Raw genomic sequence first — 14,968 nt, forward strand, 5'->3', positions numbered from 1 at the left:
ATCAACGTAATATGCAATTTTGTGGGTGGAAATGAAAGTAAAAAATACCTTGCTACAAGAAAAAATTGCTAATGAACGAAGTCGGTAGCATAGGCTCGGGACGCCATCTTGTCGTCTGCCAACGTCTCTCACGATGACAAGCCGGATGACATTTAATTTGCAGGTAATGATTTATTAAACACGGGTTAGGTTAGTTTAGTTTAGGTTAGATGAATTAATTTATCGTCCTTTCATTTCTTCGACATCGGCATCTATCATAACAAACATGGTGTACCATTCGTCCGACAGGACTTCGTTACTTACGAAATCTGTTTTAGCATTTTTTTTTTTTTCCGCTCACAAAATTGCATATTACGTTGATACATTATAATTTACAAAATTGATAATTAATTTTCTATTATAATGCGCCCATGGTCGAAACTAAAAATTTACCACTACCGGTACACACTGTACCCCAGGTAGTTTTTGCAGCTTGCAGGATGGTAATGTAGACCTAAGCTTCAGAATACTTTACCTCACAGCTAATATCCACCGTACAAGTTCATTTATAACATCATACAAATTTGCCTCAGCCAACTTAATTATCGTACACGACGTCGTAACTTCGGGAGATTTACGTTAAACGACGTCATAAAGCCTGTCGTTACTCCGAGTTGTCGTTAACCGAGTAGGTCGTTAAACGAGGAGTACCTGTAAATACTTGCACTTGACGTTCTATAAGTAGGGATGCTGCTTCATTAACCATAGAATATTGGGTGTGGCTTTCATCCAATCAATAGGGCTAGCAGAAGTCGCCATGACAGAGAGGAAAACTTTCCATCTTATGGTCTTGTTTCCATTTTTAGTCTTCGACACTCCAACCTATGCTACAATTGAATGTTAATGTCAATATGTTAAAGAGGCCTTGGCTCCAGGAACATCATCCTCAAACAGTAAAATCTTTGGAAATGGGTCACGTCAACATGATTTACTCATATCAGTATCCTTCAGTACCACATGTTGGTAGTTTACCCAACTACAAAGAGACAACCTTGAACAATCAGCATTCTCTCATGGTCAGAGACTACTCAAGAATGCAAATTGCTTTCAGCCTCTATCTGTCCTTTATGTTGCCTTCCCACCCAAAATTTCCCCTTTACCATCTCTGTAATGCTGTCTCTTTAATACAATATTGTCCTGAAAAATTGAATTGCTGGATGTCTAAGTGGAAACAAACATATTGGTACAATGTCTCCTTTACTATCCCTATAGTATCCCTTTCATTGGATATTGTCCCCAAAAATAAAAATGCTGGATATTGACTGAAATACATTACAATCATTAGTATTGCTTTCAAATGCAATCTACTTTAGTTACAACTTATATTACACAATAGTGAATACAGGTTGAATGAAGTTGAATAATGGTTTGTTATTACTGACCTGTTCTGAAATTGAAACCATAATCAAAATATAATACTAATATAACTTCACCAAACCTAACATTTTTGGGGGATATAATGGCCATCCCAGACCACTTAGCTTACCATGAATACATACTGTTTTGTGTTTTACATTTTACAGATATATTTTGTAATACAACATAATTTTGGGTCTTTGAATTGCTTAGTATTACCATATTGAAATATAACTATAAAGTAATGTCGTAACACATTCGTAAAGATTCAACAAAAACCCACTGTGTTGGATAAGAAGAAATGAAATAAAATGAATTCCATATATTTCGATCACGGACTGTGATCCTCTTCAGTGGAATACAGAAAGGTAGAGCAAATGGCATGTCTTATATACAATAAAAATAAGGGACAAGGGTAGGACTCAGGTAGCATCTAGTACTTTGCGGGGCAGGTCACCCGCCTTCACCAACGATGGTAACAATTTGTTGACTGCCCAGGTGGTAATGCAGTCAGGTGACCACTGTCCATATGACATATTAAAATTTGAAAATTTTTTAATCAAGGATGATTCTATTATTTTTCTTTTAAAACTGCATTTAGAATTAAAGATAATCTTTGCCTCATTCCAATACATATGATGGCCTTCCTTGTCTACATGTTGGAAGACAGCGGAATTATGTTGTGCGTATTTAATTTTTTTTTTTTTTTTAATTTAATTGTATATAAGACATGCCTTTTGCTTTACCTTTCTGTATTCCACTGAAGAGGATCACAGTCCGTGATTGAAATATATGGAATTCATTTATTTCATTTCTTCTTATCCAACACAGTGGGTTTTTGTTGAATATTGAAATATAATATTCAAAGTTGGAAAATGAAAAATCGTGGTATTTCAGAAAACACATTTGAAGATAATAAGAATATATATACATATACCAAGGGCTTTTCCTCCCTTATAAGGGAGGTAACCAAAGTCAAAAGTCACAATTCCACTCCCACCCATTTCACTTCCATTCAACATCCTTCCCTCCCTCTTATGTTGGCTCCTCCTGGATGATGGGCCATCCCTGCTTCACACCTATTGCCTTGGGTCAGAAGCAATACAGCAAGACACAACACATCCACAGCAAGGCCCCTTTATTCAATCATTGATCCCCCCATCTCTCCTCTCATGCAGAAACATTGAAGACAGGGAGCAATGTCAAAATAACATTCACACAAAACCACTCCCTAACCCCCCCCCAACTCTTCCATACATTGCAGTGTCATCCATACACAGCCATTCTCCACTCACCTTTGCCATCTGCTTTCTCCCTTCCTTCCTCAACAAACATCCCCTTCCTGCTCAACATCCCTTTTACCCTATCCATCCATCTCATCCTCAGTTGCCCCCTCATGTTAACTCCATCCAACTATGCTTTCCACACCTCTTTTACTAATCCTTCTTCACTCAGTCCATGTGTCCAAAATATCCCAATAATCTTTCAACCTTATCTACCAACTCCTTTTCCACCCCCGCTATCCTCCATCCCCCATCATTTCTCACTCTGTCCAACCTTGTAACCCTTATCACACTTCTCAGCCATTTCTTTTCAAATACAGACGCTCCTCAACTTACGTTTTAGTTACGTTCCGAACGGCCAAACGTAAGTTGAAAATGAACGTAAGTTGTTACTGTACTGTACATCCATAAATTCTATTTCCGTATCTTACAAAACGCCCCTAAATCATTAATTATACACATAGCATTGTAAAATAACAACATTAATTTCAAATAAATTAAATTCAAGCAACATAAATTGAGATGGTGGAGGAGGAGGGGAGGAGGATGAGGCAAGGCACTTTCAGTCTGTCGTTTGTGCAATGTAAACAATGGACGCAGCGTCATGCGTAAGTATCGTTTGAACTACGGAGAGCGCGCTAAACTAAAAAATTCACTAATTTTTTTTTTTTTTTTACAATTTTTTTTTAGTCAGTTCAAACGTAAAATCGAAAAAACGTCAAACGAATGAACGTAAGTAGAGGAGCGTCTGTATATTTAAACTCTTCCTCTCTTATGTTCAATGTTTCTGCCCCATACAGTGTTGTTGGCACAATCACCCCTTCGTACAACCCCCCAAATGTTTATTTATCATTAGATTTTTTTTATCTCCCAAAGCATATACCGTATTTTTCGGACTATAGCCCGCACCGTTATATGACCCGCACCCCCTTACACCTTAGTGAAAATCCACACAAGACCCGCACCGCTGTATGACCCGCAGTCATATGGCGTGCGCGGCGTGCGTGGCCACCCATGCATGGGTGGCCACAGGCACAGCTCACGGCGGTTGTTGTTACGGCCGGCCGTTGACGTGGTGATCAAAGTAATTTAAAAGTTGAGGCTTTTTCTAAATTTTCTGTTTCATCAATGCTTATGTGATTTATAAAATAAAAAAAAGATATATGTTTTCCGATATTAGCAGGTTTCTTGGTGATATCTTGCTTTTCAGGATTCATCACAATTTGGTTTCTGAAGCTGCCACTAGATGTAGTGGTAGCTTCGATGAAAGAGGGGTGATCTCGAAAGTGTGCAACTGATCTTACGATGCCTTTGGGATGGGTCGAAGACGCGGCATTGCGATTCATGATCATGATACTAGTATTCCTCCAGTCCTATTTATTTCTGATTGTGATGAAGATGAAGAATAACCAACAAATTACATTTCAATATATTTTAATGCACTTATATATATATATTACAAAGAACCTTAATAAATTTGTGTAAATAATGCCATAAAACCCTGTTTGATTGTTTACCGGTAATTAATCAATTGGTTTATAAATGCCATACAAACACTGGTAATTAATTTTTAAACCAAACAATTTCCAATGGTTAGTTTTCAATAGAATAGAACAATAATAGAGCACATTACTGAACTGTTATGAACAGAGTCAATGGAGCACATCGTTATTAGAAAAAAAAAAGTGATCACAGACGACAGTCAATGTTTATGAAGGCGTATCATCGCTCACGAAGCCATCGAATTCCTCATCCTCTGTATCGTCATGGAAGAGGTTGTGATATAAATCGGCCAATTCTGATGCAGTAACCTCATCCGTTTCCATTTCGGATTCGTCCGATTCCTTTTCCGAGTCAACTTTCATACGACGAATCCGGTCGGTCCCCCCGCAAATCCCCGATCCGAGAGGGCACCCAGCTAAACTAATCGTTCATTTTATTTTTTATTTTTTTTGACTGCGTAAGAGGGCAATTTCTAACCAGAATCCACAGATGACCCGCACCTTTATATCACCCGCACCCCCGAAATTTGGCCCCTTTCTGAGGCAAAAAGCCGCGGGTCATACACCGAAAAATACGGTACTTGTTTCTCTCAATCTACAGTCTACCTCCACCATCACTCCTCCCTTTACTGCCACATGCGACTTCCAAAATGCTGTCATCCTCGTGTTATTTCTTTGCAGACAACGCAAAAATACTAAAGAAAGTAAGAACGGAGGATGATTGCAACGCATTACAACAAGACTTGGACAAGATCTGGAAATGAACTTAAAAGTGGGAAGTGAAATTCAATATTAAGAAATGTAGTATAATGGAATTTGGATAAAGTAAAAACAGAATATCGAGAGACTATAAAATTGGTGAAGAAGAGGTAAAAAAGTAAACTCGGAAAAAGACCTTGGAGTGATGATCAGCAAAGACATGACACCGGACAAACATATTAATAAAATAGTTGGAGAAACCTACAATTTATTGAGGTAAATAAAAGTGACATTTTCTATTTGGATGAGGAAATGATAAAAAAAACAAAACAAAATTAACTACACTAATAAGACCAAAACTCAAATACGCAGCAGAACTATGGACACCCAGTACCAAAAAGAATATAAAAAAATTAGAAAGAATACAAAGAGCAACAACAAAACTGGCACCAACTCTTTCCAAAAGACATATAAACAAAGACTGTCCAAATTAGAATTACTAACTCTGGAACAAAGAAGGGAAAGAGGAGACCAGAACAGAGAAGGGAAAGAGGAGACCTACTAAATATCTATAGAATTATGAAAGGAATGGAAATCTTAGATAAGAATGATTTACTGAAATGGGGCATTGGAAAAACAGGACACGAAAAGAAACTCAAAAAAGATAATTACAGAAGAGATCTGAAAAAAAAAAAATAGCTTCCCACACAGAGTGATAGATACCTGGAACAAATTAGACAAAGAAACGGTGTATGCAAACACTATTCAAGATTTTAAAAAGCTTGATGCTGAAAGATACAAAGATGGGTCACCATGAGCATAGCTCCCTTCCCATATAATACAACTAGGTGAATACACACACACACATGTAAATATATAAGAAAATAATAGTACCTGATAATTGATACACAAACACACACAGATATATATATACATGTATAAGAAAATATTAGTACCTGATAATTAACAGGAAAGCCAATTGTACAGATTATAAGCTGGACTTAGATATGTGTTTAACTTTTCTTTTCAGTTTATCTATCTGATCACTTATCAACAGTGCTACTCCTCTCCCTCACTTCCTTATCACTCCTGATGCCCTATCCACCCCGCTCCCAAAATAAAAACCACTCTTTCCTTTCAACTTAGTACTAACACATTTACCTTTTCACAAACATACAACCAATCTCCGCTGTTACACTCTGTACCATATCCACACATAGTTAATGACCCAGTTACTAGTGATTTGATTGGAGTCCTTGTCCCAGACCTTTCTATACCTTGACATTTATTAGAAGAAAAAATAGAGTGAAGGATCCCGAACCCCCATCACTGTCCCAATTTCCCTCTTGATTCATGCATGAGACCATGGTGAGAAAGATAATGAGGCAATCATAGAAAAACTCAATGGGCACATAAGAAATCTTTAAGGAAATAGCAAAATTGCCATTCTACTACAGAATGATTTAGGAACCATCTACCAAATGAATGAGAACTTCATTCCAACCTATGATTGATTTTCAAGAATTGTACAACACAACCTGAAACCATGACAAAAGAGAAGGAAATGTTGAATTACTGTAAAATCTCTTGTTCAATTGATACCATGAGCAGTTTTTCAGGATTTTGTTTGTAGGATGCCTTTGTTTCTTGAGGCACCAATAATGGAAACTTGTGGAGAGTATAGCTGACCATTTTCAAAATTGTTGACCCCCTCACCTCCATTAGGAAGTGAAGCCCTGAGGGGATGTCACTCAGTTTCTGAACTATGCCCAAGATCTCTATAAACCTGTAGAATAAGTCATCCTTGCACTCTTTTGTACTATGCCATGATTTAAAGGAGCTTTCTATTTAAAACCTTTATTTGAGTGTTTAACTTGATTGGTAGCAGGCATTATAGGCCTGTAACCATGTTATTTAACATAAGTAGACTCATTTTGGTATTTCCTCTTAAGAATGCTAGGAAGATTGATTAAATTTTCATGGTACGGAATTGTTAACATATTTTTATAATTAAATTGTTTGACCTGTGAAGTATTAAGAAAAGATTTCCTAGCTTTGATTATTGTCTTGTCAATCAGATGTTTTGGATATTTTAAATTTTCTCCAATGTCATAGATAAATTGTATTGATCCAAAAACTCAGGGGAACAAATTCTATAAGCTCTCAGGAACATTAAAGAAAAAACTATCAACTTGGTGTTTTGACTGTGGTAAGAGTAAAAATGGATGTATGAAAGGACATTGGTCAGCTTCCTGTAAACTTCAAATTTAAATTATCTTCCACATCAGTGAATATTTACATCTAAAAATGGTAAAACATTATTTACTTCTACCTCTACTGTGAACTTAATGGAATGCACCAAATTATTTAAATCTGACAAAATGTATCCAAATGTTGATCATTAGGCCAAATGCATAAAATGTCGTCAACATACCTGTGCCAAACTGCATTATTTGGAATAATGTTTGGTAACAGCTCTCTTTCAAAAAATTCCATTTACAAATTACTAAAAATTGGAGACAGACAGTTCCCCATAGCCATACCAAATGTTTGAGTATAAAAGTTTCCATTAAATTCAAACTTAGAGTCTATTACACATAATTTGATTTAATTAAACTAATAATAGTATGAGCAGTGAGTGTTAAGTCATGCTTCTTTAACTCTTTTTCTAGAAATCCTAACAAATCTAACACTGGGACTTGGGTGAATAAACTTTTGATATCGAAACTAACCAACTTAAAATAAAATGTGTGATTTTGTCCAAGCAGCTTTTCAGTTAAATCAACATTATCTTTGATATGCGACTGGGAAATTTGGTATCCAGGTAGTATTTAAAAACAATAATAACATTAAGAGCCTGCTAATTAGAAATTCTCCAAGAAGTAAAGGAGGTTGTATTTATAGCATACCATGTAAAAACCATGATTTTATTGACATAGGCCAAACAGGCAAAGGTTTAGATAAAAGAATAAACCAACATGAATATAGTATTAGAACGGGGCAAGTGTAAAGTGGATTATTTGTCCACCAAAGGGATTATGGTCATAATAATAATATTGTAGAACAAAATATTATTGAGTCTTGTTTCATAAAAAGAAATTTTGGAAATAATATGAACTTGAGTTTGTATTTACCTAGTTGTATTTTGCGGGAAGGGGAGCTATGCTCGTGGTGTCCCGCCATTGTATCTTGCAGTGTCTAGTTTGCTTTTAAACTCATGAATGGTTTTTGCGCATACTTTTTCATTATCCAGTTTGTTCCAAGTGTCCAAAACTCTATGTGGAAAACTGTTTTTCTTCAGTTCTCTTCTATAGCTGTTTTTTTATTTTCTTTCCATGTCCTCTTGTGTTTCTCTTGTCCCAGTTAAGTAAGTCCTCTCTATCAATTATCTCTGTGCCTTTCATGGTTCTGTAGATGGTCAGTAGGTCACCTCTCTCTTCTTTGCTCCAGTGTCGGTAACTCCAGTTTAGCCAATCTCTCCTCGTATGATAGGTTTGCAAGTGCAGGTGCCATTTTTGTTGCTGCTCTCTGGATTCTTTCTATTTTCTTTGTATTATTTTTGGTACTGGGGGACCACAATGTCGCCGCATACTCTAGGCCTTATCAATGTAACCAATATTTTTTTTATAATGTCTTTGTCCAAGTATGCAAATGCCACTTTTATTGATCTTAGCAAGTTGTAAGTCTCCCCAACAATTTTGTTAATCTGTTTATCATAGGACAAGTCGTTTGTGATAATTACCCCCAAATCTTTTTTAGATCCTACTTTCTTTACTTCCTTGGTTCCAATTGTATATTTTCCTGATATTCTGTTTTTGCTTTTTCCAAACTCTATTATGCTACACTTCTTAGTAATAAAGTCCATTTCCCATTTCTGGCTCCAGTTCCATACCCTATTCAGGTCTTCCTGCAGTGCTTCACAGTCCTTATCAGTTTCTACTTTCCTTAACAGTTTGGCGTTGTCTGCAAAGAAGCTCATGTAACAGTTCACGTCCTTGTCCATGTCATTCATATAGATAGCAAACATTATTGGTGCCAGTACAGATCCTTGCGGTACTCTGATCACCTCTTTCCAATCTGAATATTTTTCTTTGAGCACTACTCTCATCTTTCTACCAGTCAGGAAGTCCTCCATCCATTTTAGTAGGTTCCCTTGTATTCCTCCTATGTGTTCCAGTTTTTTTTTTAGTAATTTTCTGTGTGGTACTTTGTCAAAGGCTTTTTGCAAGTCTAGGAATGCACAATCAGCATGATCTTCCTTGTCTGAACCCAAATTGTCTTGGGTTTAATATGTTGTTGTCTTCCAAATGTTTTACCCATCTATTCTTGATGATTTTCTCACAAATTTTGGCTATAGTGCTTGTTAGTGATACTGGCCTATAGTTGGTGGGTTCTTCCTTGTTTCCTCCTTTATATATTGGTTCAATGTTAGCATTTTTCCAGTCATTAGGTATCTTTCCTTCTTTGAGTGAGCTATTTATTATGATGTGTATTTTGTCCGTTAGTTCTTCTTTGCATTCCTTGAGAATCCAATTTGCAATACCATCCAGCCATGTGATTTTCTGACGTCCAGTTTTGATAGGTGTTCTGATATTTCTTTTTATGATGTTGTAAACTCACTCATGTGGGGAGATTGCTTGTTATTATCTTCGTCCCAATTTTGTATTTTCTCTCTGGTGAAGACAGATTTAAAGTGGTTGTTCATGACTTCGGCCATCTCTAATTCTTCTGTGTATTCTATATTTCCTTGGCGTAGTTTCACCATTTCCTGTTTGGTTTTAAGTTTACCATTCACATACCGATAGAATAGCTTGGGTTGATCTTTGCATTTATCTATAATATCCTTCTCATGGTTCCTTTTTTCCTCTCTTCTCACATTAACTTACTCATTTCTATAGTTTATATAAATTTGCCATTTGCTTTGTTTTTTGTCTTTTCTCCACCTTTTCCAAGCTTTGTCCCTTTTGTCTTTTGCCTCACTGCATCTTTTGTTGAACCAACATTTAATGTACTCTCTCGCTTTTGTCTTGGTACATGCCTGTTTACCCCTTCATTGTAATTATCCATCAATATATTCCATTTCTCTTCCACTGTTGTCTCTTCCATATAGAATTTTTCCCAGTTCATTCTGGAAGAATATCTTTAGTTTTGCAAAGTCTGTTTAGTTGTACATCAATCTTCCTTTCCTATGCTTTTCGTTCCTATCCATGTCTATTTCTTCCTTTAGTACAGTTTCGATGAGTGTATGGTCACTCTTTCCAATTGGTGTCTTGTAATGGATTTTGTCCACTATTTCAGGTTCTGTTGTAAATATTAAATCTAGTTTCGATGGCTCTTCATTGTTTCTGTACCTTGTGTTTTCACTGACCCATTGGGTCATTGTGTACTCCATGGTCATGTCTAGCAGTACATTGCCCCACAAGTCATCTCCTCCTCGCACTGTCATGCTGTCCCAACAAATTTCTTTGCAATTGAAGTCCCCCATAATTACCAGATTACCCTTACCCATTAGTATCTCATTTAGTGATTTTCTTGTATCTTCTAGCATTTTTGTATGTTTGTTCTCTTTCCAAGCATTCGTTTTTGGGGGCACATAGGTCACCACAAACTTTCTACTTTTCATATTCTTGTCTCCGACTTTTATCATGATCAGTTCAACATTACCTTTGCCCTTTGCAATTTGTGGGTGATAGTTTTTGTGATAATTTGTAACATGGGACCTTTCTGAATATCCTCTGTCTCCTTATGTATATTGTTTCTTTCTGTATTACTTTTTTGTACCTTTGAAAATGTCTTGATAGACGAAAACGTTCGGTATCTGTTTTTTCAATTTCCCAGTGGTTTCTGGAAAAAAGAAAATATATATATATATATATGTATATATATATATATATATATATATATATATATATATATAATATATATATATATATATATGTATATATACATTGATTATATATATTTGTAGATTGAGATAAGCAAGTAAATGCCTTGAGGGATTAAAAAGTATTATAAGAAATGGGCATTTAGGAATGGATGTGAAGAGGAGATTGCATGAAGGAGTGATTGTGCTGATAGTATTGTTTGAAAAATATGATAGGGTATACTAGATTGAATAGAGTGAGAAACAGGGAGGTGAGGAACAGAACAGGAGTGGCAAAGGAGATGGCAGATAGGGCTGATGAAAGAATATTGGAATGGTTTGGACACATGGAAAGAATGAGAGATGAAAGATTATTAAAAGAGGTGCAGAAGGCAGAGGTGGAGGAAGTGAATTTGAGGGGATGACTGAGATGGATGGATGGGGTGAATAGGCTGTTGAGTAGGAGGAGAATTTCTGTTGAGCAAGGGAGAAAACAGGAGATAGAGATGAGTGGAGAGTGACTACGTAGAGACAATACTTTTATACAAAAGAGGGAGGGAGGGGCAGGGGATGCAGGAGGGTAGTGGGTGCTCATATATGAATAACATTTTGACACAGCCTGAAAGGGATTTCTCCCTGCCCTCTCTTTTTCTGCATGAGGGAACAGAGAGGGGGGATCACTGATTAAGTAAAGCACCCTCTTGATGGAGGAGACCCAAATCCATGGCTGGGGCATGTTGATAGAACTTGTTGAGAGTTTTAAGTAGGAAGGATGGCAGCATGAGAGCTTGCTTAGAGAGACTAGGCATTGGTGCCAGCATGTAAGAGTTTACCCTTTATTGATGATATATGCAAAAAGTTATCTTCGAGGAGAAATTTTAAGACAGCAAGTACTTTTGTATATTACATCCTCAGTATGATATGTTTGAGGATGTGATATATGAAAGTACTTACTAAGTTTTTCTCCTGTGGTAATTTTTCATAGTATTTCATGGTTTTGTGAAAGCCTTGTGTATACACATGCACATACAAACACACACACACTTCTTTGCAGATGATGCAAAACTAGTAAAGAGAGTAAGTACGGAGGAAGACTGCAAATCTTTTCAAGAAGACCTGGACAAAGTCTGGATGTGGAGTCAGAAGATTGAAGTAAACTTCAACATTAACTCCTTCAATATGGGGCACATCGCACGTCTGGCAGCATTAGCTGCCCGATGTGCGATGTTGCGTCATAATAATCACATTGTAAAAAATAAAGTCAGTGCTTAATCATTCGTTCTCTTTCACCCATGAATTTTGATAACCATAGAAAATATGATGAAGCCAGTTTAGAGAGAATGAATCTTACGTAGGTATAACTACAATAAATATAATCAAAAGGCCGACGTCGGCATCATCATGTACCCACTTGCTCCTCATGATGCCTATGTGTGCGGCACCGTATGGAAGTGGTTAAGAAATGTAGTATAAATGGAATTTGGATAGAAGTAATGATGACATAGAAAATAAAAACAACTGAATAAATATAAATATCAACAATGATAATATCACCAATTATAATGAAAACATAGAAAATGAGAACCACTGATTTAGGGTCGATATATTGTCAGGTTATCCGGAACTGACTGGGTTAAGTTTAGTTTATACTAATTTGTCATTTTCAATCATTCTGTCATTAAAGAATTTCAACTATTCTTGATAAATACTACGAAAAGAAATTCTACCTTGTTTTTGTAATACTGTATCCTAAATAAAGGCAATGAAAGTAATTATTTCATTATCAAAGATAAAAATATGCTAAATTAAGAATGAAAATATTAGTTATATATGTCAAATTAGAATATTTTTATTTTTCGATGTATTGTGTGTATCAATGAATTGAGCATGTCGATGAATTGTTGCTGGTGAATTGTTTTTGGTAAATTGATGTCCAAGACAGATAAAACCTTTTCAGCATGACATTTGTGATCCAAGTTTCTCACCAAAGTGTAATCTCAAGTACACTTGAAGAACCAATCCAGGAAAAAGGTTTTACAGTGTGATTTTTGTATTGCAGGTTTCTCTCATAAGAGCAGGTTCTAAGTGCACATGATGACTGACACAGTAGAGAAGCCTTTCCAGTGTGAACTATGTGATAAATCTTTCGCACTAAAGGGTACTCTCAAAAAACATGTGATGACCCACACAGAAGAGAAGCCTTTCCAGTGTGAACTATGTGATAAATCTTTCGCACTAAAGGGTACTCTCAAAAAACATGTGATGACCCACACAGGAGAGAAGCCTTTCCAGTGTGACCTATGTGATGCAGCTTTCAGAGATAAGAGAGATCTCAAAAGCCATGTGATGACCCACACAGGAGAGAAGCCTTTCCAGTGTGACCTGTGTGATGCAGCTTTCAGAGATAAGAGAGATCTCAAAAGACATGTGATGACCCATACAGGAGAGAAGACTTTCCATTGTGACCTATGTGATGCAGCTTTCAGAGAAAAGAAAGTTCTCAAAAGCCACTTAATGATACACACAGGAGAGAAGCCTTTCCAGTGTGACCTATGTGATGCAACTTTCAGAGAAAAGAGTGCTCTCAAAACCCATGTAATGACACACACGGGAGAGAAGCCTTTCCAGTGTGAACTATGTGATACAGCTTTCATAAAAAAGAGTACTCTCAAAGCACATGTGATGACCCACATAGGACAGAAACCTTTCCAGTGTGAACTATGTGATGCAGCTTTTGCACTTAAGAGTACTCTCAAAAGCCATGTGATGACCCACACAGGAGAGAAGCCTTTCCAGTGTGACATATGTGATGCAGTTTTCTCTCGAAAGAGTTCTATCAAAAGCCATATGATGACCCACACAGAAGAGAAGCCTTTCCAGTGTGAACTATGTGATGCAGCTTTCTCACAAAAGGGTAAGCTCAAAAGACATGTGATGACCCACAAAGATAGAAGACTTTCTAGTGTGGCCTGTGTGATGTAGGTTTCTCACAAAATGGTACTCTTAAAAGATATATGGTGATCCACACAGGGAAGAAGCCTTTTCAATGTGGCATATGTGATGCAGCCTTTTCAAAAAAGGGTGTTCTCAAAAATCATGTGATGACCCACACTGGAGAGAAGCCTTTCCAGTTTGGCCTATGTGATGCAGCTTTTGTATGAAACTGACATCTTAAAGATCATATGATGACCCACTTTGGAGAAAAGCCTTTTCAGTGTGACATAAGAACGTAAGAACATAAGAAATAAAGGAGACTGCAAAAGACCATAAGGCCTACACTAGGCAGCTCCGTATCCATCACCACCTGTCATCCCCATCCATAAAGTTGTCTAATCATTTTTTAAAACAACTGATGGTTTCAGCGCTTACTACGTGGTTACTAAGTTTATTCCATTCATCGACCACCCTATTTGTAAACCAATTCTTGCCTATTTCCTTCTTAAATCTAAAATTGTCCAGTTTATACCCATTACTGCGAGTCCTGCCCTGTTGTTTTATTATGATGACCTTGTTTGCATCACCCCTGTTATAGCCCTTGATCCACTTGAACACTTCTATTAGATCACCCCGCACTCTGCGTCTTTCCAGAGAGTGTAAGTTTAGGTGCCTAAGCCTCTCTTCGTAAGGCAAATTTCCGAGTCCTTGTATCATTTTGGTAATTCTTCTCTGTACTCATTCTAGTGAATTTATGTCCATTCTGTAGGACGGAGACCAAAACTGTACCGCATAGTCAAGGATGGGTCTAACTATCGCTAGATAGAGTTTAATAATTACCTCTGCACTTCTATTCGTGACCTATGTGATGCAGCTTTCTCACAAAGAAGGATACTCTCAAAAGCCATGTGATGACCCACACAAGAGAGAAGCCTTTCCAGTGTGGTCTATGTGATGTAGATTTTTCACAGAATGATTGTCTCAAAATCCACATGATGACTCACACAGGAGAGAAGCCTTTCCAGTGTGGCTTATGTGATGTAGCTTTCTCATGAAAGGTTACTCTCAAAAGCCATGTGATGACCCACACAGGAGAGAAGCCTTTCCAGTGTGACCTATGTAATGCAGCTCTTGAACAAAACAGAAATCTTAAAGCTCATATGATGACCCACACAGTAGAGAAGCCTTTCAAGTGTGGTCAGTGTGATGCAGCTTTCATGCAAAACTGTTATCTTAAAGTTCAAGTGATGAACCACGCAGGAGAGAAGCTTTTTCAGTGTGGTAACTGCGGT

The 14,968-nt window shown here is 37.0% G+C and overlaps 1 protein-coding gene across 3 annotated transcripts in view; it reads left to right on the forward strand.

Annotated features, from left to right (window-relative positions):
• LOC143030921 (uncharacterized) overlaps positions 1-13,724 on the forward strand; it is a 39,959-nt gene extending 26,235 nt beyond the window's left edge. For all 3 annotated transcript variants that reach the window (XM_076194180.1, XM_076194181.1, XM_076194182.1), the window contains exon 2: positions 12,802-13,724. In XM_076194180.1, the coding sequence (XP_076050295.1) occupies positions 12,834-13,724 (891 nt within the window). In that variant the 5' untranslated portion in view covers positions 12,802-12,833. The remainder of the gene's footprint in view (positions 1-12,801) is intronic.
• The last annotated feature ends 1,244 nt before the right edge of the window (positions 13,725-14,968 follow it).

This window comes from Oratosquilla oratoria, chromosome 12, assembly GCF_046742065.1.
Source record: "Oratosquilla oratoria isolate Oo_2021 chromosome 12, ASM4674206v1, whole genome shotgun sequence".
Lineage (NCBI taxonomy): Eukaryota > Metazoa > Arthropoda > Malacostraca > Stomatopoda > Squillidae > Oratosquilla > Oratosquilla oratoria.